This window comes from Trachymyrmex cornetzi, unplaced genomic scaffold (assembly GCF_001594075.2).
Source record: "Trachymyrmex cornetzi isolate Tcor2-1 unplaced genomic scaffold, Tcor1.1 scaffold1559, whole genome shotgun sequence".
Taxonomy (NCBI): Eukaryota; Metazoa; Arthropoda; class Insecta; order Hymenoptera; family Formicidae; genus Trachymyrmex; species Trachymyrmex cornetzi.
The window spans coordinates 17,772-45,751 of NW_017296156.1; the positions used below are offsets into that span (position 1 = coordinate 17,772).

Genomic DNA, 27,980 nt, shown 5'->3' on the forward strand with positions numbered 1-27,980 from the left:
TTACTTTATATATATATATATATATATATATCTTTTGAATGAATGTTATTTAATATATATTATATCAACATGGTGATATACACATGTATAGATATGTATACGGTTCCACATTTTCTACTACTTAATTATACTTTCTATCGTAAGAGGAGATAAAGTTTTGCAATATTTATTTTATATTTAGAATTCAAAAGAAAAGAAAAGTTCTCACTATGTTTTAATTACATATCCGTGTAATTCTCGACAGTGTGATTCATACGTACACATGATAGAACGTTTGAATTAAATGAACAATTATAAAATCTCATCGCTTATTAAAATTAAACATGATAATAATCATATGACTGATGAAAATGGACAAAAAATATTAATTGTGTCCTTACGACCATATTAATAACGTGATCAATTTCTCGGTATTATTGCTTATATCAGGTTAACTTTTTTCATAATTTATTTTTGTTTAGTTATTCGAACAAAGGGTAAAAGTATTTTTCTTTATTCATGGCGATTTTATCTTTTCGCATAAAACACGATGGAATATGTTTACTAATCCTGCATATTTATTTGACTTGCAAATAATTTGTTTTATAGCACATTGTTTTGAACAATTTTGTTTAAAAACTTAAACGCATGCGTTTATAATCTACAAATATAAAGCGCAAAATATCAAAAGTTTTATTTCCAAAACCATCAAATATACCATTCATGTATATATAATATATATATAAATCATAGTTTGAATAATTAAATCTGTACATGCTAATGCATCAATATAGATCATTTTCATGTATAAAAAATGATTATTTAATAAAATTATCTCGTGGAGAAAACTATTCTCTGGATCAATGAGCTTTAATTTCTTTAGTTTGTTTATAAATATCACGTGAATTCTTTAAATATATTTTCGTTTATGGATATCACGTGAATTCTTTAAATATGTTTTTGTTTATGGATATCATATGAATTCTTTAAATATGTTTTTGTATCTCCACATAAAAAAATATCTAGCTTTTTTATAATTTTATCAGTAAATTGCGCAGAAACTTGTCTATCTACCAATTTAGAATATCTTATGTTTTCAAAAATATATTGGACATAAGAGTATGTATCAGTTAAAAATCCTTTTAAAAGAACTACTTTCCTTATTTATTAGCATTAACTATTCAGAAAACTACTTATAGGAATGTAATGTACGGTATAGACAAGTAATATAAGTATTCATATAATGAATATTTATATCAGCTGTCTCTAATTGATAAAAAAAAGGAAATATATTTTTTATTTGTTATACAATATATTGCAGAGATACCGAATGTTTTTTTACTTCCTTTACGGGGAAGGATAAAATAAAATTTCCATGTCTGCTCGTCTGACGCACAGTTTATTAGGAAACTACTTATCTCCTTCGGGACAAATTTTTAATCAAATAAGTGCCACTTGTGTATGAAGAATGCACGCACATATGGGTATACACATATATATATATATATTATATACATATACATGTATTTACGCGCGCGCGCGCGCGTGTGTGTGTGTGTGTGTGTGTGTACCAATATGAAAAATACAACGACTGATTGTGTTGTAAATATTAAGCTTCACGCAATGTCTAAATATGTAACAAGTTTTTTGATCATATTTTTAGAAATTGGCATTTTGTAACTTTATTAAGTCGTCAGAATTTTGGTTTGTCTAATAAAAGTTACTAATATAGTAGAAAATGCGGAACATCCTTTCTCATTTCTTTTTCACACATTATACCTGTCCGATATTGCTGTCTGTCTCGCAAACATACATTAATAAATTATAATAAATGAAGATTCACAATTATATTATGTTAAATTGACATATAACATGTTTGATAACATAGCGCTATAAAATAGTGACATTTTTTAAAGAATTTGAAGATTATTAAGTCAAATTCAAAACTGTGTATACTGAAACTCTGCAAAAATATGTTGAAAAAATGTGCTTTTCTCTGATCAGTTTTCATTACAATTTTCATATTATGTATCTTAGTTATATTCAAATTTTCATCAAAAGAAAGTGATGTTTCAATATATTATAACAATGTTATAAGATATTTAGTATTTATAGTACTTTTGTAAATCAAAATTTAAACAAAGTAACACTGAGAGAAAAATATTCTGTATTTGTAACTATAATTATATATATTACTATAATTATGATTATTACTGCTATAATAATAATAACAGTAACGATGCATATGTTCTAGCAACAAATGTACATAGTTGGCAATCTAAAATGACCATAATTATAATAATTATAATCATTATAACCATAAAATAGTTGAAATTATCATAAAAATGATTCAAGTGACTATAATTTTATAGTTATATTTTGAGACAACCATATTTTTCATGATTGTCCCAAAATATAACTAAAAAATTATAGTCATTTGAATCATTTTTATGGTAATTTCAACTATTTTATGGTTATAATAACTATAACTATATATATATATAAATAGCCATTTTAGGTTGCCAACTATATGTATATTTGTTGTTAGAACTATATACATAGTAACTGTTGCTATTATTATAGCAGTAATAATCATAATTATAGTAATATGTAATTATAGGTACAAATACCAAACATTTCTCTCAGTGAATGTTTATTAATCAGAACATGCTTTTCTGTCGATTTTTGTCGAGGATGCAGTATAACATATCGATAAAAAAGGCATCTAATCGAATTACAAATACGCGATAAAACATGAAATTAATCAACTGTCATACATATGCAATAGCGCAGTAGTAATCTACAATACTATATGTATAGAAAAAAACTATCGATCATTTATAAAGATAAATTTTCTCACCGAGGTAATATGACTGGGTGTATAAAAATCTGTACATTATTTAAAATCGTAGAAAAATAATTAACCGAGTGTTCAAACCTGTCTTATTATTAGACTTGTATAATTAATGAAGGATAGCATATCCTGTAATATATATAAACATGTGTAAATATATATGCGTTGCTGATCGTGTTATTAAGAATAATAATTTCTCCGCGTTTAAAGTGTTTTACCGTTTAACTATTCGATACGAATTACGTTCGTGTGTATATATATATATATATATATATATATATACAGACCTCTAAGTTTTGGATCAGTCACCGACGTCGTATATCAGATTGTCATGTCGACAACGAGAAATTGCATTCATTATTTTTACATATTTTTTGTAACATACGTCGAAATAGAGTCGAAGAGTTTTTTACACGTCATTATTCTATTTGAAAAAACTTTATAAAATACGTTTAAAAACTTGTTTTTTTGAATTATTTATGATGAAATTTAAAGCTGCCTTTATTTTATATTTTGTTTGTTTACCATAAAGAATATCTTTTCTTTTATGGTTACTTTTATTGGAATGATCATTAAATTTTTTTTAACGAACTAGGAAATTATAGAAAATCTTTAATGTAATAATCGAAAGTCTATATATATACATTATTACAAATACTTGTGGCATTATATCATCGTTTTGTTGTCTGATAATGCAATATCCTAACGGTAACTGGTTTGAAGCTTAGTCGATGGAGATTGCTAATTTAAAATTATTCTCTCGCGAAAAGATATTATCAATATCGACATTGTAATTGCATAATTACGCAAAATTACGGAATGTACATTTTATGCTCGTGAACGCTAAACATGCAGCAGTGCGTGCGGACATGGATGTATACGTGTGTGTTTTATGCTCATATTTTTGCAGCGGTAAAATTAATGAAACTTTGGAAAATAATGTTTATATCTGTAGAATTTTTTATCGTTTCTTCTTATAGATGAAATATATTAAAATCCCTACTTGAACATCCCGTAAAAGTACGAATTATCGTAAATTTACATACAATAGAGAATAAATGAAGATTAGCATAGTTAGAGATCATACAAATTATCCTTTTTTTTAATTATAATTCGAGACAAGTGGCTTTTATCGGTTTTTCTCGTATACTATAATAATATTAACGTTGTGTACACACTAGTTGCATGTTGATCGTTTTGTAAGACTTGTTTTTTTATTATATACAATAAAATATTGCTTAATATCATATTTGCGATTGTTTCATCTTATACAAGTATTACCAAATCTGCGATAGAATATACCACAACAAAAAATTTATTTAAAATTATTTAAAAAATTTACCTAACGAAAACGGCATTTTATTATACGTTCTTCGAGTTAAATTTATTTAGAGAAATGTGTATGATATATACCATATATATCAGTATTCAATTTTACATTCTTTTAATATTTAATTCTTCATTATTTATCTAAAATTAAATTTTGTTCTAAATTATAAATTTTATTAAAGTCTAATTTAAATGAAGCAAAGAATAAAGTTTATCGGAAGTTTGCTTATTATTTTGAAGTAGAATCCATAGATCGAGCTTTTCTCGATTGCGTCTAGAAGCAGGGCAGTGCACACAACAACTTGAGACAACTATGTGTCGAGATTACCTTTATTAACAAATATTTTAACTTATTTACATTAAAAATATGCCAGCAAAATTCAACAAGTACCTGTTGCTGCAAACGCCTCCTGCACCAGTTGTAAGCCGGCGTTTTTGAAACTCGATCAGGTTTTCACGCGTCTATTTTTCTATCTGGTTTAATTGTAAACTTTTCCTTTCCTTAGAATTGTATGAATTATCATTATGCATCTAATGTCACGATATCAGGAAATGTAGATTTATTGCAATTAGAAAAATAAACTTGCAGTTTCCAGGATATTGCCACGGATTTTTACGCATTTGAATTGCAAACGCTCTCCTCGAAATCTAAGATTTTAATTAGTAATTTTAAAGTTTCATAATTCCGTGATTTCATAATTTTCGAGTTTAAATATATTCAAAACAATTCTATATATGTGTATACGTCTGTCATCGTATATTTTATTATTACATATTTTCGTTATATTTTATGTAACCTTTTTTTTTAAATAATTACATACAGAATCTCTCTACATATAATTACAATCTTGATGCCAGACACATAAATTACATAATTCCGTTAATATCGGAACAAGAAAGTAAACGAGTGCATAGATTAACGTATAAAATACTACTTCTTTTTCCAAACAATACAATAGCTAAGAATACTATAAAAATGTCTGGAAATGGAAGTCCGAATTCAATGGAAGGAACGTAAATCAGTATTCGGCGGCTAATGACCGCCGCGCGAAGAACACGATCGAGGGCGGATCAGAGTACCAGAAATGCGAGACGCGAGCTTGACAGGTGGATTGTACTACTGTATAGGAAACCAGTGGTTTTTTCTCAGTGGTTAGTAATGCCTTCCCCGGTGTTAACGCAGTTGGAGAGTATATCGTCTACTATTCCCGAACGATCCTGTGTGTCGTCGCGAGCCACGCGGGCGTGCTCAAGACGATCAACGTCTTCCAATCCCTTCCGACGTCCCGTCGAGGATACGGCGTGCCTTCGTCGGAGGACACGAGGTCGGTCGTCGATCTCTCAGATCGCGAGACGTGCAATCGCAATCAGAACGACCCATCCGAGATTGCCGAGGCGCATTCCACCGTTGACCGTTTCGATCCGGTCGCGTTCTCGATGTTCATGCTGAAAGTCTACGCTGGACATCGTGCGACCGACGTCCAGGGGCGATCTCTTCGACCTCTCCACCAGCTTCAGCCTCGTGCTCGTCTTCGGTAATTGTTGACGCGGCGGTAGATCGACGGCCGCTAGACGGTTCTTCTTCCCATAGGAGAGAGGAGTCGAGCCGTTTGCACGCATCTCTCCGGGGATCAGCGGCGGCAGCTCACCCTGGAACTTACCGAACTGCGGTGTTCTACTAAGAATATCCGAGGTCAATTGGCCTTTGGCATGATGCTCGGAATCGGAAATGGACCTGGCCAGGCCAGTGGAGTCCCTCAGCTTCTTACCATCGTAGGTGATTAGGAGACCAGAGGAAGAAGGTGACGGCAATTCCTCCGGCCTAGTCCTCCCAATTGGCGGCAGATAATAGGTATCTAGTTTGAGATCGGCCGCCATCTCCATGTCGTCGAGATCGTCGAAACGGGGCGGAGAACGCGTGGAAGGTGTCTTCTTCTTCCGCTTCCTGCCGCCGTCGATCGTGGACGATGTCATGGGCAGCGACGGTACGAAAACGGGCGAGAACTCATCGATTGTACGATAATCCCCGTTTTTTCTGAGCGGCCCGTCCTGCCACATTCTCTTCTGTGTTACATCTGGCGCTTTGTCAAAGACATTTCTGATGATCGGTTTAAAGCCGCTCTCGATGACGATGGAATCGGGATTGAAGCCGGTGTTGCGCGCGGGTTTCAAAAGCTTCCAGGAGGGACCCAAGTGATTCTCAGTGATGTCCGAATCCGATCCTATCTTTGCCTCGAATTTCGTACGTTGCTTCGTGTCAATCTTTGCCGTGAGTTTCTCGGATAGCAACGCCTTGTCGGCCATCGTTCTCGGCGTCGTCTTCAGCGTTGCTATTGCGACAGGCGGTCGGTAAACGGATTTCTTGCGCTCGATAAGGATCGGCCGTGGCGAGGATGATGAACCGAAGGAGAACGGAAATGGCAACGATAACGCGCCCGTGGTTATCATATTGGCGGCCTGCTGTAATGTCTGCAACATTGGACGGCGCGTTAATGTCACCGGCCGGCGGATAATCATCAGTTGGGTCCTCGGTGGTTCGAGCTGATGATAATAACGAGAAGGAGGCGAAGGAAACTGATGACGCACGTAGTGATGATAATTGCTCGCGTAATGATGCGGCGCTCGGGAGAACGGTAGCTGGGTGTTGCTGATGGCCGCTGTTACGTAGGGCAACCTTGTCCCATGACTCAGTGATGGTCGTTGGTGATCTGCAACGAGGTTAGACAATTCCTGGTTAGTGGCGGTATGCTGAATCTCCCGCGCGAGCTCTGTGACATGAGTTCCAGCGTGAAGAGATGATGGCGATTCATGAACGATCGTGGCCGATCGGTGTTGCTGCGACTTCTGCTGCTTCTGCTGCGGCAGGATCTCCTCGTCAACGCGTTGCGCGTCCCTCGGACGTGCCTCGTATGAGCTTTCGGACGATGATGATGATTGCAAGCGATCGTAATTGTTATTGGCGTTCGTTAGTAGCTGAGGATGCGAGACGCTTAACTTGCTGTTAGTCGTCGAATGATGATGAGGGTAACGGTGGCCGTATTCGCGATGAGAATGATGGGCATGCTGTTGATGAAGGAACTCCGCCGTTGGCGTTACCTTGCTCGGCACGGAAATACTAGCGCCGTACTCCAGGTCCTGTTGACCCTGGTCCGGTTCCGTGAACACCTCGCGCTTCTCGCTGGCCGCCGGTGACGCCTCGCTGACGTCGCAGTTGTCGAGGACATTGATCTTCCAGCCTAGGTAACGATGCGTGAAGCACTAAAAACAAAAAGCATGCAGAATCTCGATCGTGCAAAATTAAAGATCTATTTATAAGATATGTATAAGTATAGGTACAACCGCGGCGAGCGAATATCAATATATCTATATCGAGGCTTATAATTAGTGTTATGCGTAGACTAGAAAGGTGGTGCACCACACATGCGAAAAAAAGACGGTTCTTGCACACACACACACACACACACGCACATCATCATCATCATCATTACGAGCGAGTTAGCGGGAAGAAAGAGGGATGCAGCGCTTGTGATCTTAACTTTGCCGTGTCATCAAAAATTCCGCTCTTGTCTTACATCCGCGCCGAAAAGCGAGACCGCGATATCTCTATCCTCTAGATCGCCGGTCCAATCGAATTCGGATATGTTCGGCGGGGATCAGAGGGGATCGGGCCTCGCGGAATATCCACACAGAGTTTTCTGAATACTCAGTCTTTCGAAGTAATCGAAGTAAGCGATTTGGTATACAACGATGCGAAAAGTCCGTCTGTTCTCTGTGAGAACAAAAAGAACGCTATTCGAGGCGATGACGTTGTTGCTGGTCCTCCGTGGGTCAAGGGGACATTCCCTAGGCGCTGCTCTAAGAGAGCTCAGGGTGTCTTCCTCAATTAAGCGTAACCACGAGTCGGCTCAGGGCTACGGCCCCAAGGCGTTGCCACGCGAGTGCGATCCATATCTGGGTCATATCGTCGTATTTTATCGTGTGTCAAAAGGATAATTGTTACGTGTAATAAACGCTTAATGCGAAACTGTGGTAAATACTTAATGTGAAACTATAATAAACGCTTAACTAACAAACTGTCTTGTGATTCCTGTGTGGTGAGAAAAACTAAAACGCTCACGCGAAACTACGGTGCACAGGCACGAAAATTGTCTGTGCCGAACTACAAAACAATAGTTACAGAGTACTTCCTAGTAAACTTCGGTTTACTTTCTGGTTTGCGAAACCAGAAACCATGATTACGTTTATATGGCTCGATTTACGCCGAAGTTATAATATCGATGTTGTAAAACTGGCCAATTATAGCTATTCCTCTGAAGAATGGAATGACTGTGATTGGCTAGTTTCCTAACATCAATGTTATAACTTCGACGTAAATCGAGTCATGTAAATATCCATGTTTACTGTCTAAATTCTTTGGAATGGAATTTTCATTTTAAAGAGTGAAAACTGAATCAATCTTTCTTTTTAAAAAAGTGGCTCAATTTTCAATCTTTAACAATGAGATTTCATTCTTTAGAGTGACCCTGATGAAAATTTTTCTCATAATTTTTATACAAATTGGAACATTTTTCAGAAATACTCAGAAATATTCAGAAAGTTTACATCTTCTCTCAGAATTTTTCATACAAGTGAATTCTAAAATTTCTCATCCCATAATTTTTTAAAAATATTTTTAAATTTTTTAAATTTTATAACATTTTATCAGAAATTATACTTAGGGTAAGTTCGAGTGAGATGGGACACTTTTTGGAAAATCATTTCTCATACCGCACACGCTAAACTATCATAAATATATAGTGTATATTATGTTTATTTCATATCTAAACCATAGGATTACACGATTTATGAAATATTTTTCGCTGTTTTTCATCCGTCAAAGTACATTTGAAAAAAAATGAAAAATTGTCGGGTGAGATGGGACACGACGGGTGAGATGGGACACCATCAAAAAATGAAACAAAAGTAGTGTTTTGTTGAACTAATTTATTAGTAATAACCAAAACGAGAAAAATAAACAATTTTATTCAATTTTGTATTACTTTAACGCAAAACATGTGAAATAACGTAAAAAAAACCAATCAAAACTCACAAATCTGTACGATTTTCGACACTTTAGCCGATTTCGTGGGCGCTACTTTAGTTTTTCTTTTTCGACCTCTTTTTTCCTGAACGTGCGTTGCTTGTTCAAAGAAAATTGAATACTAAGGAATACGAGAAAAGTGATAATTATGTTATTGAAGCGAGGAATGTAACAAATGTAGGTAAACAAATACCTGGCACACAAGTTCCGCGCTCCCAGTAACACGTACGTGCGACCTTCGGTACACGGAAAAAATGTGTAGTGTCGCGCGTCGAATGTCGAGAGATACCATTCCTACCCATACGTGTACAAGTAGTAAAGAAATACTGGTTAATTCATTACTATTACTACTACTATCATTAGAAAAATGATTTCTTCATATTTCTCTCAATATAGTATATCGAATGTGTCTTATTCACTTTCAAATAGGGTTAAAATGTACAATTTGATGATATAATCATTATAAATAGTCGAAAAAATCGTTTCCAATGAACTTGGCACTGTCCCAACTCACCCGCCAAAAAATGTCCCATCTCACCCGAATATGGCGGGTGAGATGGGACATCAACTTGTGCGTAACCTGAGCATGAACTGAGCGCAATAGTCATATACATACCTTCTCCGAGGTCCAAATGCTTCGATCCTTTCGTATGGAAACTAAATATATTAACCACTTGGCTTGAAGGAAAAATAATTTCCAAAAAATAATTACAAAAATTTATGCCTGTCCCATCTCACCCGACCAAAAAATAACTCTTAATAATTTTGAACACAATAGAAAATTGACGACGGGAGTGGATGAATTTTCATTAATGTATAAAACTTTAATATCCTATGCAGTTATTAGCGGGAATGCGCACGTTAAAGCAGCTGAAAATTGAAGTGTCCCATCTCACCCGTTGTCCCATCTCACCCGAACTTACCCTACAAAAAATCTTAGAAATTTTACGATATTTCGTAATTAACACACATGGAAAATTCTGAGAAAAGATGTAGATTTTCTGAGGAGTGTTTCAATTCGTATAAAAAATGTGAGAAAGTTATTAAATTATATAGAAATTCTGAAAAATAATACGAAAAATTCTGAGAAAAATTTTCATCGGGGGAAATTTTAAAAGTTTTAGACAGAGTAAGTGTTCGATCGTGTCCCGACAGTGTCGAGGGCGCTCTGGTATTTTTCTCGTGTTGTCATTTACACGTTCAGATGTGTACCACGTATGAACACAGATTACCTGATAATACACCGTGTCGGGGGTATTCTCATCGGGCGTCCACTCTACGAAGCCTGGCTCGCCGTGGTCGCATTCGAGAGTCAGGGTACGCTGATAAGCACCGAAGGACGCGAAATCATCCGCGGGTGGTTGGTTCTGATCCGGCACCCAGTTGCAGAGGCGACCTACGCCGGTGGGGATGATCTTGCCGCGTTGTCGACGTACACCCGCGAATATCTTTACTTTCTGTCAAGATCAAAGAGTGAACAGCCATGTACCACTCGCGTGTTATCAGGTTCTATAATATTTTATACGTACTCGCGCATTCTTCGTCAAGTACGCTGCTTATGTTCATTTTTATTAATGAGATTAATTAGATTAACTTTAATCTCGGTTCAATTTATTCTTTATCTTTTTCTAATTGTTATATCTAGAAAAAGATGAAGGAATAAATTGCATTGAGATTAAAATTAATCTACATTATTGGTGGAACGGGCATTAGATAATTAGATAACGATAGCGAGATTCGATTGAAGTTACTCGGCAACGTGTACCTTCCTTCAGCCACTTGCCTTTGCGGAAATAACAAATATACCTATATCTATATATATATATATATATATATATATATCGAATCTACATTTTGGCAGAATTGATATTCTTATTTTCAAAAATATTTTGCATGCAAGACGATTTACCGCTTTCTCCTCAGCTGTTTTGTGATAATACCCGCCTATCGGGTCATCTGTGATGTAGAATGGATGATAACGCGCCGGAGCATCGGGATCTGAACCGCCTTCCACGACAAAAGTATATCTCCTGCCCCGCACCACATTAATCACAGGTATCAGTAATCCATTGATATACCAAGAGATCCCCCAACCAACGTGACCTGGAGAAAGTGAAGCGGAGACCGGTTTGGAGTATAGATACGATGCGGCTTTCTTGTGATTTGTGCAAGGACTTTCTCGCGAGCATTTCGCAGATTGAGTGCCATGCGAATTTTGATTAGCTTCGCGAAAGTTTAAATGTGCCCTAAATTTCCAAAACTACGTGATGAAGATCGCAAAAAGAAATAAAATCCATATGTACTTTTACTTTCTACATGAAAAGTAAAGTACACTAATCAAACTTCAAGTGTTTATGAAAGCGGTGTCGATTGAAATTGTTTTGTAAAATTATTAACGAAATTTTGTGTCGGGAGAAATTTGCTGAAATTTTGTCGACTTTGCCGACTGTAATAGTTATTTCAATTTGTGAATTGTATTTATATTTATTTCAAGAACAGATTTTCTTGCTGGTGATAGTTCAATGCAGCGATACACATGCAATTTTGCATATCGTATTACGCGGAATAAAGTTTCTGGATTTGAATTAGGAGACGATACCCCAATGTTACATTAATCGCTACGATTTATTACCAGTAATAGCCGGGTAGCCGTGTTTTCCTCCGGTGGGTCCCATTTGTGCGTAGAAAATACCGTCTTCCGGCTCGTAACATTGAATCGGTGGTATCTCCCAAGCGTCATTCGTAGGAGCCGGTGCAGGAGTCGCCGGTACACGTTGCGGCCTTCTCGTGGCGAGCTATTTCAATGCATTTTCCAAAAAATAGTACGACATGCCGAAATATAAATAATATTGTTTTGTTATGCACCAATATGATACAAATGATTTACCCCTAACTCAATTAAACTTTGACTCTAAACTGCCCCAAGCAGCAAAATTAGTCGAAAATACGTTCAATTGACCTCCAGATAGGTCCGAAAGTCTGTTAGACCTGACCTAATGAACGTCAAATCTACGTCGATCTGACGTAAGTGGGGAATGAAAAGACGGTAATTTAATAGTATTAATTAGGTAATGGAAGGCATTTTGCCCAATAGGTCATAGTTCGATTTGGTCAAATGGACTAGTAGGAGATCGAGTATTGGTAATATTTTGGTAATTTCATACTAATTGTGTCCTAAATTAAACTTAATTACAACCACGTCTTGCGGTCTTCCTTTTAACGCGGATGATCTTGTTTCTTTTCTTTTGAGAACACATGCGAGTGGCAACGCTGCATAATATATTCCATGATTCTATACGTAAAGATGAAGGAAAACAGTCATCAAATGTGATATTTGTATAAGCAGTACCGTCATTAGTTCGCAGTTTCTAAGATGATTTTCGCGTGGCATATGACGTAAATACAAATGCGAATGAAAATTTTCTGTATAGATTTTTATTTTAAATTATTAAAATAAACGCGCCATAAAAAGAGAAACTTTTGAAATATTATTACTTATTATTAATTATTTGTTAATTTAATATTTTACATTTAGCAAATTAATAGAGTTGTTCCCTGATTTGTAGGTTGGAAATGATTAAAAATATTGCTTACTTTCTAAGATAGAAGAAATAGATAATGTGAAATAAATGATTTTAAGAATATAGAATAATGTAGGTTATAGTTATTCTTCTATGGCGACGATAACATTACAGCGTATTTAATATTTTTAGACCTAATAGTCAAATATACTTATATTTTCGACCCATAAGTTGAATTTCTCTATTAGGAAGACTAAATGCCCAAATATTTTTACTTTGTGGGTAAATTTACCTTTTTAGGACATTTCGACTTTTAAGTTAATAGATTTTCAAGACATTTTCGTGACTAATAGGTAATTTCGACCAATATCCAACTTCTAAGTTCAAAATCGTTATTTTGGTTAGATTGATTTCAAAGTTGAAATCCGATATATCGATCAAACTGTGTTCGATTTTGTTATATCAGAGTAAGTCAATAATTACCTTATTTTGACAACTTAAAAGTCTATTCGACTTTGAAGGCATAAATACAGTTCGATATTAGGTAATTTATAACCTCAGAAACTTATTAATCATTACCAGATTCTGAGAGAATTTACTAGATCAAAATTAAGTAATTTTTTACCTATCAAGAACACTTTAAACGCAAATGGACTTTGAAAACATTAATATGTTGAAATTAGGTAATTTTTTACCTGCGAAGAAAACCTCAAATATAATATTACTTTTATGACATATTTTAGGTCGAAATTTAGTCATTATTGTCTTAATTAGGGCAATTTTGCTTTGGATTGGTCAGGATGCCCTGTTTTGCTGCTTGGCGCGACTTTAACGTATGACAATTGACATGTTACTTATGCCTAAATTCTAAGCAGAATCGTAAGGCTCGTAACATATTCCTGTAAGACTGGTAAGAATTTTTAAGTGCTTATATTTACGAATAATCATCTTACGATACACACGCGTAAAATTAGAATACTAGTCATAAGTTCTTACAAGTTTTACGAGAACACGTTACGAAGTTTACGATTTTTTTTCTGCTTAGAATTGACCCAAGTGAGTTTAACTTATCGTGTTACTCCACGGTAGAATTTTCATTATCATAAGAATATAATGATAAAATTATTGTGTAATATTATTAAATGAGATATATTCCTATAAAAAAGTAATGTGGCAAATCCTTTTTACTTTAATTATTATCTAATTACTTTATGGCATTCAAAATTTATTGTTTAAGATAAACATACCAATAGCCGGACGTTTAAGCGTATAGGTTGTCATAAATAATACAATTTATAATATCAGAAAGGTTTTTAATATAAATATTTGTATTCATTTGAAAACTCAAGACTCCCTTAAGCAAAAATTATTTGAACTCACATTTATAACAATTATTAATTAAAATATTTAAATAAGTAATAGAATGCATCAATGTACTAGTAGCCGAAGAGTCGATCGGACACTGGGACATAATTGTCTCAGTGTCCGACCACAATTAGAAAATTAGTATGCTGATGGGAGAAATATTAATATAAATAGATGTTTAATAACAAAAGACAACTAATTTAAATTGGTCTTTAAGGTAAAAGGCATTTGAGATTAATATTAATTTAAATAAATAAAGTTTCGTGTAACTGTCCAGGTGACATAGGTACTGTCCAGTCCCAGTGACTGGACATGTAATATGTACCTATATCCGGACATTTACATAACACTTTATTTATTCAAGTTAATAATGATTAAGTTAATAATGATCTCAAAAAAAATACGCTTTTTATAAAATGTAATATTATAATTTAATTGTAATTTTTTAATGTAATTAAATTATAATACAATAATAAAAGAAGCATTTAAGATTAATAATAATAAATTTTGTGTAAGTGTCCGGACATAGGTACATGTCCGGACACTGATACGTTTATCTTAGTAAAACAATTTTAAAAAATTTCGACAGCACCAAACATTCACTAAAGTGCCATTGAAAGTGAAGCACCGGTCACGAATAATTATTTTAATTTCAACGTGTTAATTATGCTTGATTACGCTTTAATGCTTACTTGATTATTGCTTGCTGTCTCGTTAGCATCACCATAAGAAAGCTCCTGATCCGGCATGGGGCAATTCCATGCGGGCGGTCTGCCGAACTCGATGAACCGATCGGTCTTCAGATAGTGGCTGTGGAAACTGACTTCCTGTCGATCGTTTAGCGGCCCGATGGCCCAGATTATTGCTTGCGATCCGTTCGTCAGTATCGGTAGGTCCAATTCGTCACTGGCCTTCAGCGGTCTCTGGTACGTGACGATGCTGTAGCCATTCACCATCGCCGCGTTCAACAACCGCACCGAGTCCGTGTTCTCCTGCGGAAGAATGAGTCACTTCGCTGTGGGAGATAACTCGTGGATAGTGTATCTTAATAGTACATTTCAAGGAGAATCAAATTGTTTCCGGATAATTGTGGTATCTTATAAGTCAAAGTTTTATGCTCGTATCAGACTAGAAATTGAAATTGAAATTGACTAATCTGGAGAGAGAAAACCAATATCAAGTTTAGTAAATTTTGCTTTGATTAATCAAATTCAACCTCAATCTCTTTGATACGAATATATTAAGCGCATTTGACCTTTTATTTATTTAACATATAAGGAACACACCAAGGGAAAGTCAAAATGACTTTGATTTTGTTGTCATAAAAGTCAAAATGATGATTTCTTTTTGTTACAAAATTTGACGATAGGAATCAAAATAAAGTCGTTTTGATATTTGATTCGTTGACTTTTGTGTGTTCCTTGGAAATACCTGTATGCGTATGTCTGGGCAGCTACCACGACGTCCCGAGCACTGAGACTTCGCGTTCAGGAAGTAATCGATGGCGTATCCCTGCAGGGTCTGCTTGTCGACCCAGGCCACGGTGACATCCCCAGGGACCATCATGCTCTTCTCCGTGTCGGCGGACAATCCGAAGGACATGTACTGTCCGGCATCTGTCGTAACAATTCGATCTTTAGAGATTCACGTTAGAGATCATTAACGTTAGACGTCTTCTCTCGGCTCCTTTCGTACTTTTCAAACATTTCTTCGCCCGTTGTCGAAGCCACGGCTCTTTCAACGCTGTCTATATTTACCTAACTTCGCGACCAGTTGGATGACAATGCTATCTCCGGCCACGGCCCATCGCACCTCGAAAGCTAAGCTGTCCTCGAGAACCTCGCAGTTAAGTTTCGACTGAAATTACATCGTCCAATCTTTATCCGCTAATGCGCATTCAAGCGGAACTAAATTTATCGATAATTTACCCGACATTACAGACTATTTTTTTTTTGTAAAGTCGTTCTCGTCAAGTTAATCGGTACTTTAATGAATACTGCGCACCTCTCTCTCTCTCTCTCTCTCTCTCTCTCTCTCTCTCTCTCTCTCTCTCTCTCTCGCTTTCTTTTATTTTATGTATTCATTTATTTACGCTCCGTTTAACTTTCACGCGAGAACAACTCTTTAGAGCAACAAGAAAATTAAAGACGTGGGATAATGTTATTGTAATTAATAGATGCAGTTATTATTTGTTGAGATTATGCTTGGGGATATATGCAAAGCTCAGAATTGTAAAAAATATTTTTATTTGATGTATAATACATAATGTGTATATAGAAAATAAGTACAAAAATATCAAAAATATAGTACACACATGCGCGCGTGAACCGTATATGTGTGTATATATATATATGTATGTAGGTATATACATACGTAAAAAAAAATTCGAGACTCTCCAGAGAGTACGTTTTTATATAAGAAATTTTTATACATATAAGATATTAATTAAAGCAAAAATGGACATCTAAGAAATTCCTCATTCTTCTAGCTACATTGTAGTTATCCAAATTCTGGTGTACATTTACGAAGCAGGATATGTACGAGAAACTGCTGTAAATAATTCTCCCCCAATTTGAAGGGAAAAATAAAAGTATATATAATAATAGTTTGAGATAAAACGAATTTTTTAATTCAATCGCATTATGCGCAAATGCAGTTTTTACGTAGCAATAAAGCTGCATTTGCACATAATGCGATTGATTAATCGATGAATTTAAAAAAACCTGCCTATTATACAAAGCAAAGTGATGTAGTAATTGTAATCGGTAAAATGATATATTAAAATATCGCTCTTTAAAACAACATGATGAAACTTGGAGATGCGTGCCGGAAAATTCGTAGTTTTCCAAAAGGTCGGAATTTTGTCGTAACAAAAAGGCGCGCAAGAGAGGAACGAGGAACATCTTTTTGCACAGAACAAAAGACCGGGGCGCGTAAGAAGAGATCGGGCATGTCTGATCGATAGATTCTCTCTAAATTCTTTGGAGTGGAATCTCACTCTAAATAGTAAAAATTGAGCTAATCGCGAAAAAGAGCGGTTCAATTTTCTCAATCTGTAAGAGAGAATTTTCACTCTTCGGAATGAGATTCACTCTAAAAGTTTTAGAGAACATGTCACGCGATTAGTAACGCACGAACGAGTCGATTCTCCTGTCGCCTTGGAAATGCAAGAGCCTCGCGTACGAATTTTGTTGCGGTTCGGCCAGACGGGTGCGCGATCGCGGCGACGGTTGAGGATGATACTGGGACGATGTCGGCGACGCTACGTCGGCCGTGCGATATAATTGCTCCTGATAGCCCGCGACATCAGCGGCGGATGCGTAGGCGGGGGACTGCGCCTGACGAAGGTCCTCCGCCTGCGTGGGTATCGGAGGATCCACGGCTTCAACTACTTGGACCTGATCGTCCCGACGGAGGAGCGGCCGATAGGTCGTCGGTCGTTGTTGCTGTTGCGAGAGCGAGCTCGCGAACGAAGGGAAGATAGCGAGGGGGGAAGGTGATGAGGAAGCGAAAGAGGAGATCTCGTATGCACTTGTTAACGTTCCCAACTGTCCCTGCCCTCCGCGATGCACGTTCTGCAACACAAGGACAGAGACAGGGTTTTTTATCCATGAGCAGAGATTTGCGAGAGACTGGAGATTTATGCAGCTCGCGCTTAACGAGCGGAATGAAAGGCTTCAATAGGAAAATCGCGGGAGAGGAAGCTACCTTGAAATATTTGCCAAATTGGCTCGTAAGTCAGAGTCACGTTTTCTCGAGTGAAACTGTTCGTGTGTGTCCACCTCATTTTCTTTAAATTTATTTCCAAACACATCGTGTTCACATAAACATCTAAGTGTTAAACGATAAGGTGTAGAAGAGACGCAAATTCGATACATACTTGTTGTTAATTAAATATAAAGATTAAAGGACTATGCCGTCGTTAAAAATAGGAGTAACATCGAATGTCCTTAGCGAGCGAAGTTGATAGCGTTCTCATGCTGTCAGTTTGGTCAGAGTTACTTCGTTGTAGTAGTCAAGTAGTAGTCGGAAAAAAGAAATCAAAATAATACCGCTGATTTTGGATCGCTACGTGATCATTATGTGCATTCTAAGTAAAGTAAAGCATCACAGTGCGTGAGCTACGTGTTAATTAATCATAATACTTTTCTACTGTAAACGTTAATATTAAAGACAAAGTTTATTATTGTGTACTGATAAAGGCCGAAACATTCAAATACTTTTATTAAAATTAAATATATATTGAAAAAATTCACGAAATTTGAATAAATATTTATTTAGATAGTACCAATAAAACCATTTATTTATAGTAAATAAATAAATATTTGTTCAATTAAAAAAAATTAAACTTAAATCTAAGTATCATTTGTTAAATCGAATAAATATTTATTTTCTGTAAGCAAATGGTTCCATTGGTATTATCTAAACAAATATTTATTCAAATTTCACAAATTTTTTTTCAGTATACTGTAAGGAAAATAATATCAATTTTTGCATTGACTTCTAGTACCTACTTTGTCTTTAATATTAATTTTTGAATTTTGGAAGTCCTCTTTGTTATATTAATTCTCTACTGTCCCTCTATTATCCCATTCTCCCTTCTATAATCAGATACTGACTGTAAGAAATACATTTGACACATACCTGTGGCGAAACCCCCAGCATCTTGAGGGACGGCGGTATATTCAAGCTATGCGGGATCTGCACGTGGCCGAAGTCCACGGCAAAGGCTTCACACCATACCCCAAAGTGACCAAGCTGGTGAACTGTCAGATCAGCTGGCAACGTCAGCACGATTGTTTTACGATCGTAACGACGCAAAGGTTGCTCCTTTCCATTCTCATCGGGCACCCGAATACCCTGCGATGAAGGGGTCGGACCGGCGCCTACCCAGAATTTGGCATCTGCAAAATATAGTTTTATATTCGTCACTTGTCGATCTTCGACGGAAGTCTTAGGCCCCGGACACAATGGATAAAATATTACTCTGTAGAACTTTTAGAGTGAATCTCATTTTAAAAAATTAAATTTCACTCTTAAAGACTGAAAATTGAACTACTCTTTTCCAAGACTGAATCAATTTTCAGTCTCTAGAGTGAGATTTTACTTCAAAGAATTTAGAGAATAGAAACAGGAGTAAATATTAAATGTTACAGAATAAAAAATATAGAGATCAAACAATCCATCGTGCGTTACGTTTATTTCTTCTTAATTTTTTTTATTTCTTTAATTTTTAATATTTACTTAATTATATATTCTCTCCGAATATTTTTTCTATTGTGCGGAACCTTACATAACGCGAATCCGTGATATTTGTGAGTTGTTTTTTTTAAACAGGTCCGCGAAAAGCTAAAGAGATAAATTTGCATCGTGGCGAGGATCCAACAAACTGTACAAAAAGAGGAGTTCGGACATAATGAATTCCTGATAAAATTTTGCATAAAACATCAACCATTACACAAATGTTGCGACAGTAACTTATCATTAATGTTAAGGACTAAAATTATATGTTATTGACGGAAAAAAGAGAGACTTGCCAGGTGCTTCCCCGTCATAACTGAAACTGGGTATGAGAAGAGTCTGTGCGTCCACGATAACAACTGGCTCCGAACTGACGCCGTGTATGCCACTCAATGCCTTCAGTTTCTGTGGTTTCGGGTAATCGAAGCCTCGCGGAATCCTGACATCGCCAAAGTTCACCTAAACAGAAACGATTCTTTCGCCAAACATGATCTAAGGGAAGTTTTTAGAATGTGCTTAGAATATGGACGTTTTTTTATGATGTCTCTCGGAGAGCTATGTAGAAAAGGGAAAGTAGTGATTTTCTTTCAATGACAAAATAAGATGTAATGTATCTAAGAGATAAAAAAATTCGAGTTTAGAGAGAGATCCTGTTAAGAGTTCTGTCCCGGACGCGTACGGCAAAGCCCGCGGTGACCGCGTGTGGTGCTTCATCAAGTTACGCATGCCGTCTCCCATTCACTTGACACGCGGATTCAGGCGGCCGTTAAGTCCGCACGAGTGTGAAAGTTGTAGTTCGAGAAAATGACACCGGTTTCCCGTGGACGAGCAAGTATAACCGATATCGCGCGATCCAAGGTCACGATCGTACATCCGTTACTTACCGAGAATTCGTCGCACCAGACCGAAAACCATTTAATGTTGTTCAAGGTCTTGCCGTCCGGTAAGGTCAGCGTGATGTCCTTCTTCCGATACCGTTTAAGGAGGTTCGTGCTGTTGGACGAAAGGAGAAATTAATGTGTCGATAATCGAGGAAGAACAATCGCTTAAAAATCGACAAAGGTTTCACTCGACAATTGTAAGCTGTTAGAATGATAATGATATGATTTACTAAATTACATTTAATTGATAGAAGTTATCGGAAATTGAGAGAGAGAGAGAGACAGAACGATATTATCGGCTTCACTTACGTTCCGCGTTCGTCTCGTACTCGGAATCCGTTGTTGCCCGGACCCTTGCTGTTTCCAGCGTAAAAGAAGGCAGCTAAAAAGACCGACACTCTTATCATTAATCTTATCGCGATCAAAACTTCTTTAACAATACTGGTAGAGAAAATTTACACAACAAATTTCTGCCATCAATGACGACGAACGGTTTCGTTTAAACGTTAAGATATCAAACACATGTAACACGGTTTCAAACTGTGAAGCTCTAATAAACATCTAGATATATCCCATTAATGGAGAACGGAGTAGTTTACTCGAGCAGTTTATTAACACGTCACGAACGCGCGTGCCAGAGAGATTTGGGAAAGTTTTTCCGGCAGAAAAGTCGATCGCGGTCAGCCTATCAGGCCGAGGGAAAGTTTTCTCGCAATTTTTTCACAACTCAGAGATAATCGGAAAACATCCGTGCGACATAATCAGAAGACATCCGTCTTACATTTCATTCATATTTTATACTTATTGAAATTAAAAACGATTTTTATGAGATCGTCATTCTTTGAACTGTTAAAATATTAAAAATTTAATTTTTTGGTACATACTGTGAAAATTGGCTTTATAATATTCTAAGCTAGTGCTTTACGAAATGTTATTTATCTGCCTGACTATCATTGTGTGAAACTACTTCACAAAGTTCAAAATTGACTATGCACTACTTGCTTTTATGTTTATTTGATTGTACGATGTATTCTGCTCATAAGAGGCTTTAATATATTAATTAATTATACTAATTATACAATTGTTAATTAAGTTTAGTATTGAAGATGACCCAAAAAAGAGTTGAAACGTTTATTCGATGTTTATCTAAGTAATATGCGCAATTCACACACGATCAATCTGTGTCGTCTCGTAATTAGCATTATCCTTTGTTCGCGATTAATTTCAATTAAAGCCTACGATTCCTTATAATTTATAAAATTAAAGTTTACTTGTATTTCGATTTTCTAATAGCTTCAAAATATTATCAAAATTATAGGAATGCGTTATTCTAAATCATGTCTCTAACATCAGCTTAATTATTCCGTATCGCAATCGTATAAGAATTAACGCATGAATTACTCGATATTAAAATTCGAATAATAAAAAATATTTCTTCAGTTGAATAACTGACGATGACAGGCAAGATAATTCGCTTCCGTATGATTGATTACAGAGAGAGAAGAGATTAATCCGCGCTGCAACGCGATGTACCAACCTGGACCTTCGCCATCGTAGGTGAAATCCTTGATAAATAGCGTCCTTGCGTCGACAGCATAAACCTCACCGCTCACGCCATGTTGAAGTTCAGACAGCTTACCGATCAGTTTTCCGTAATATGCTCCGCTGCATATTTCTGCCAAAAGGAAATTCATAATCACAATTACCATTAAGTAACTAGTATAAACGGTGGAATAATTATGTGTTACTCGGAATAAGAAATCACACGAAACAGAATACGATTTCATACTCTAGCAATAGCTTCCAATGTCTTTATCAAAGCTCGTTGAATACATTCGACCGTTTGTTTTGCGTTCTGCATCCGGACGATTATTCAAATACAGTAAGTGATAAACTGCGGGGAATTAACATAATTGTGTGCAGCGAAATAAATAACAATTACGGTACAATAACGTTGCAACTGAATAATCGATTGACCACTTATCGAGTTACGTGACATTATGCGCATCCGATTACTGGGAAAAGAAAGACTACTTTTGCCTATACCTGCGTGTCTGTCTTGCACATAAGGAAAAAAGTCACAGAAGCGTGATTTTATTCTGTTACATCTTTTGCGTGTAGAAAAATGTCTCGCGTTCGAAATATTCCCTCACATATCAGACTCCGTCTGAAAGCCCAACAAATAACGGTGGGTATTTTTAGAAAACTAGTTATACAGAGTCGCGAAGCAGTGAGAAATGACAAAGCGCGGAAGTATGCTTTAATGCGGTGAATTACTGGTCAATAGCCAGGCAAACTTCATCGACCTTGACGTAACTCTCGGTTTGCGCGTCTAATTCCCGACCGTGGAAACGCATTCTTCTGTACGGTAAAAAGATGCGAATGTATATCCATATTTAAGTATCATTCACATCGGGTGTCATCTACTTAACGCTGCAAATACTTCGTTGACCAATCAGAAGAAAGAATTTTACGAATTGACCAATTAAAGAATGCTTCAAAGCATTTTCAGCGTGACCGACACATAGTGCTTTACATTTAATGATACAAGTCATTTTACATAGCGACACAAACATCATTTTATCTTTCTTAACATTCAGAGAGAGTAACAAAGATAGAAAAACATTTGTATCGACGTGTATCACCAAATGGAAAGCACCCATCAAGTATTGAACGGAGCATGTGGCGAAATCAAGCTCTTTGAGCTTCTTTCAGCTTGACAAATCCGAAAAGAAATGTAATTATACAAAACTCTCTTTCTACTATCATCCTATTGGTTGAATTTTGTTTTAGAAGAGAGAGAGAGAGAGAGTTTTATATATATATAAACACAGAAATATATAATCTACCCATATATTGTTCCTATATCTCTTTCTAGGCCTGCCATATTCAGCTACGTCTTATCATCTAGGACGATGACAGCCGTCTGCGGGAAATCGTGGCAGAGATAGAATAGAACCGGTAACCGCGTATAATAATATACGCGTGTACACGGGTTTGTTGGGTTCGTTAGAACTATGGTACATCTCCCATTTGTACGGCCGGGCCAGCTGATAGACTCGCTCCCAAGTACGGTACGATGGATATAACGGTAACCGCGGCGCGGTATAACTTCTCGACTTCGCGAATAAATTGTCAAGAACGATTGATTGAGCCGCTCGGTATAGATCGCTACCGCTCCCGTACGCAAAACTGGGTTCCGCGCGAAACGCATTCCGGTTTCTCCTGCCAGTTTCTACGGAGCGAATCGCTTGCGGTCGCGGTCGCGTTCGCGCGGCAAAGATGCGTCGACGTGGTTCGCCCAGAACAGTCACGATTAGCGTTTCTTCCTACTTTTTTTCCCAATTTGATTTCTTTCTTACTTTCGAACCCCCAAGAAATTATTTTGCTAGCAAATGGCACGGAACGTTATGTATTTTCACATTCATATTGAAACGAATTCAAATAACTCGAAAACTCGTTTCAATCTCTCAGATTTTCTCAGGTTTTCATCTTCCAAAACGAGGATAAGGTGAATAAGCATCGTAAGCGAAGATATATAAAAATACGAGAAAATACAAAAACAAAACAACTCGCACGAAAAGAACAATATTTCGCTAAAGTATTTGAAAATTTCTAAAAATAATGTTATTAGATCATCAAAATAATTACGTTGGAATCTCAAGCGAGATGAGTTGGAAAAAGTTTCGACATTCTACCAATCAATTTGAGAGTCTTGTATAATTATTTTAATAGTCAAACAGAATAATTTTCAGATTTGTATATACCATATATCTAGCTAAATTATTTTTAAATGCTTCACCAATGTGCAAAACCGTTCTTTCAAGCACCCCACATGTGAGAGGCAAGGGGACTCACAAAAATCAAGCACCTCGAAGGGAACAGAGAACGTGAACCACGTCCACGTCGTTGTTCCTGGGTAGCGCTAAGAGTAGTTCATCAATGACTTTGATGGTCCATAACTCGGACCCCAGTGGGCGGATTGTGGACCACAACCAGTGTTTCGTAAAGGGCTTGAAACCAGCTTTCTCATCCCATGGTGAAAAACTAGGGGTTCCATGTAACCCTAAACTTTTCATACGAAACATTTTTCTCTATCCCTACTAGTTTTCGAGATATTTGACTGGATCACTTCAGATGGTCCACCCTGTATAAGTGATGCGAATTGCGAAGCGAAGTCTGCGTGTTTTCATTGACAGATCGTAAGATCGGACACGCTGGTTTACGTTGACTCTATATCTCGGTAGAGGTATACCTCGTTAAATCGAACCCTTCGTTCGCCCCGGGCACCGTTAGAATTCCTTAGTAGGAATTGGCCATCATCCATCCAGAAACGTCAGGACGGCGAAGATTGGCGTGGTGCGCGTATTAATCAAGGTCGCGCGGTTGCATGCGTTTCCGCGAGGGATTCGACGAATACGGATTGCAGAATGTTACTAACGTAGCAACAGCGCGTTCGAGATGGTTAGGATTGATAGGACTCGAAGCGGGAACGTTGTATCATTGCTTCGTTCCATATGCGTATCGTGAAACGAATGCCGCTCTCACCTGAAAGCTTCAGCACGCAACAGCGAAGTTCAATTCGCTCTTTTAGAAACTCGAATCGATCTTAGCTTTGCTAAGAGTCTGCCTATTTTGCACTATTCTTTTATGATTCTTATATTGTAATACAAATTAACGTTATAATATTGGTTTAATTTCTCTCTTATTTTTTCCTCATTCTTAGAACTGGATAAAACGTTAAACCGACATTAAAGTACATTGATAGAAACTGACATTTAACAGTTTGGAAAAAACAAATTATTACTAAAAGAAATTATAAGAGAAAGACAATGTTCAAGAACGATACAGTGTCCGCAACGCTTGATCAAGACAACACGTAACTCGCGTGATTGACAAAATGTTCAGGAATTTAAATTTAGAACTGAAGAACATTAAATTTTAAAGATAATGCGTCTAAATAAGTGGAAGCAATACACGAATGAATAATAGCGCTGATTAGTCAAAAAAAAGGAAACGAGAGAAATTCTAAAGTATACTATCATCACTTCCGCAAATCGCGCAAATTACAAGTTTACAATATCCTTACAAATTTCTCATGTCACGATAACCTTTGACTATCTTCATATGCGGCAAATATGCAGAATTTTTAGAAAGAAATAAAATGTTACAATTTATTTATTTTTATAGCCCAGATTTGGTTTGCACAGATCATGTATTATCATGATGTTATCGTTATTTATAATTTATTAATTCTTTAATAATCGAATTTCTGGGATCGAATTTTAAGACTGTAATTATTCTTATTTGTCGCATTTTGTATATTTAAAGTGTAGAGAAGGAAACAATTATGCATTTTTAAATAGACATGATTTCCACTCTTTGCGATAATAAAGGAATAGACGTTACGACCGTAACGTTTAGGAACAAATGATGCAGCTTTCACAATCAGACAACGGTGTGACTCGAGTATTATCGTATCTCGAGACGAGATTATTCGCGTTGCGCCAAAGAACATTTTGGCGACTATTCGTAGACGCTATTACGACATTGCGGACTCGGAACTTGTGTTATATACGGATGGCCAATTACAGTTATCCGGCTCCCACTTTCACCTCCTGGAAACCTGGAAATGTCAGGAGGCCCGCCGTGGCTCCGTGGTGTTATCGCCCTTTCGTTTTCATCCGCCACCGTCATCTCTTCGCGTTTAGATCCTCAAGTTTTACCATTCAGTTTTACACAGATCTGAGATCCGTTCAGTTTATAAATCCCACGCACGTGTCTCATATTATTTACACGAATCGTTATGTATTTCTAGAATGCAGAAACTGATTGGAATTCTATAAGAATTCTGCGGGATTAATAAATTTCAACAGCAGATTCTAGTGAGATCAATTCGATTTTAATTTCTCATTTTTCGATTGCTAATAATCATTATTATCTTATTGGAACTTTCTCTCTTAGATTCCCGCGTATCGTTCTGAAAATCATATATCATATATGTATATCGGCGCGTTAGAAAAAGATATCTTCTGTCATATTACATTTTAAATGCAATATTGTTTTGTAAAAATCTTCTAATATTATTATCTATTTTTTTATATTATATTAATATTATCTATTTATTTCACGTTAATATGATCTTAATATGAATCTTTGAATTGCCAACAAAATATTTCTTTTCTAACTTCTGTTTGAAAAAATCTAGCATTGAAATTTATAAGACACGCGAATCAAATTTTAAGATTTCTACGATAAGAATGTTACGACCGTGTTTCAGTTTTGAAAAAAACTGAATTTCTCCGCGCGATCAATCACATTTTTTTTCTCTCCATTACGGAACACAAAGCCGGCGAACTATTATACTAATATTGGTTTTTAGATCAAGCGATTATTAATTGCAAGTTAGCACCACATAATTTCTCTTTGCTTTCTAAAGTAAAACGCTAAAATGGTGCGCGCAAAAACACGGAGCATGAAGTCGTCCTAGGACGCGAAGCCGCAAGATGACGGTAAGTAGAGTGGACAAGGAAACAGCCTGCGAAATCGCGTGCGAGTATCCCGATTACTTTGAATAATGCGATAGAAATGCTCCTCGGCGATAGTTCCAAGTTAAAATTTTGTAAATTTAATCCATCGTAGACTTTATGGAAGCTCAACGGCAACGTAAAGGTACATTATTCATTACGTAATTTTATATTTATGTTTTGTAACTTCAAGCACATTGGCGCGAAGATAATAATAATCCCAACGACAACTTGTACGATAATCTGAGATCTTTAATCCCCTCACTTTTCGTCAAGGACATCGCTTAATGAACCACGGAATGAGAGTCGCAGAATCAAGCGTGATATTTCACTCTCCTTGCAATTGTTTCAAATCGCGGTCGACAAAAGTTATTCTAATGTCTTTGAAATAGAACCTCACTTCAAAGTCTTGAAAAAGAGTGGCTCAATTTTCAATCTTTTAGAGTATTTAGAGTGAGATTTCACTGTTTAAAGTGACAATTTATTCTCAAAATTTTAGAGAATATATTGTATATAATTTGGATGCGTGAGAAATTTAATGAATACATAAATCCAATAAACTTTTAATAGAAACTTCCCAGACAACAAAAAGTGTCTAAAATCGGGACGTTTACTGCGTCTAAAAAACGACTTAAAGATCTTATGTCACAATTTTAGACTTTGTGTCGTTTGGGTTACTATTACTTTCACTTACTAAAACTTTTATTAACAAAAATATAATATAAACAATTCGCAACAATCGTGAGATCTTTTCATCCAAACTTATCTCGTCCGCGAAATTGGCGCGAATCCGCGATTTCACTAAATATGTATATTCATCAATCAAATCGGAGCTCAATGAACTTTCGTGACCGTGCCGCTAAGTCAGGTTATCAAATGTCGAAAGACAGAACGTTTTTCGTTTTTTTTTTGTTTTTTTGTTTTTTTTTTCAAAATCAATTAAGTCAATCGAAATTTAATGGTTAGCTCGAGAGAGGATCACTTACGTGCCACCGTGACAAGGAGGAGCACAGTGATTAGGCCGACAGTCGACGGTCGTCGGGTCGGGGACGATGCGAGTGATCGTGTCGTCATGGTGTCTTGGTGGTTACTGCCGAGAAAAGTATCTGTTGTCGATCCAGGTAACTTTGTTGGTCCCACTACGCGATCACCGGCTCGCCTTGCTTCACCGTTCCCGTTCCTTTCTCTCTGTCTTTCTCTCAT

General features: G+C 36.4%; 1 protein-coding gene across 3 annotated transcripts; it reads right to left on the bottom strand.

Annotated features, from left to right (window-relative positions):
* Positions 1-4,947: 4,947 nt before the first annotated feature.
* On the bottom strand, positions 4,948-27,980 carry Skeletor (DM13 and DOMON_DOH domain-containing protein skeletor). 3 transcript variants are annotated; one of them, XM_018503155.1, is made up of 14 exons: positions 27,764-27,980; positions 21,788-21,925; positions 20,560-20,632; positions 20,254-20,362; positions 19,666-19,828; positions 18,773-19,032; positions 17,263-17,703; positions 15,886-15,985; positions 15,560-15,744; positions 14,821-15,120; positions 11,875-12,037; positions 11,152-11,345; positions 10,475-10,699; positions 4,948-7,420 (listed from the first exon to the last, which is right to left on the bottom strand). In XM_018503155.1, exons 1-14 carry the CDS (start codon positions 27,978-27,980, stop codon positions 5,504-5,506), a joined length of 4,485 nt encoding a protein of 1,494 aa, XP_018358657.1. In that variant the 3' UTR covers positions 4,948-5,503. The 3 variants fall into 3 exon arrangements, with proteins under 3 accessions (XP_018358657.1, XP_018358655.1, XP_018358656.1); XM_018503154.1 differs by lacking the exon at positions 17,263-17,703 and having other exon boundaries at positions 6,765-6,870; positions 7,259-7,420; positions 27,764-27,865; XM_018503153.1 differs by lacking the exon at positions 17,263-17,703 and having other exon boundaries at positions 27,764-27,865.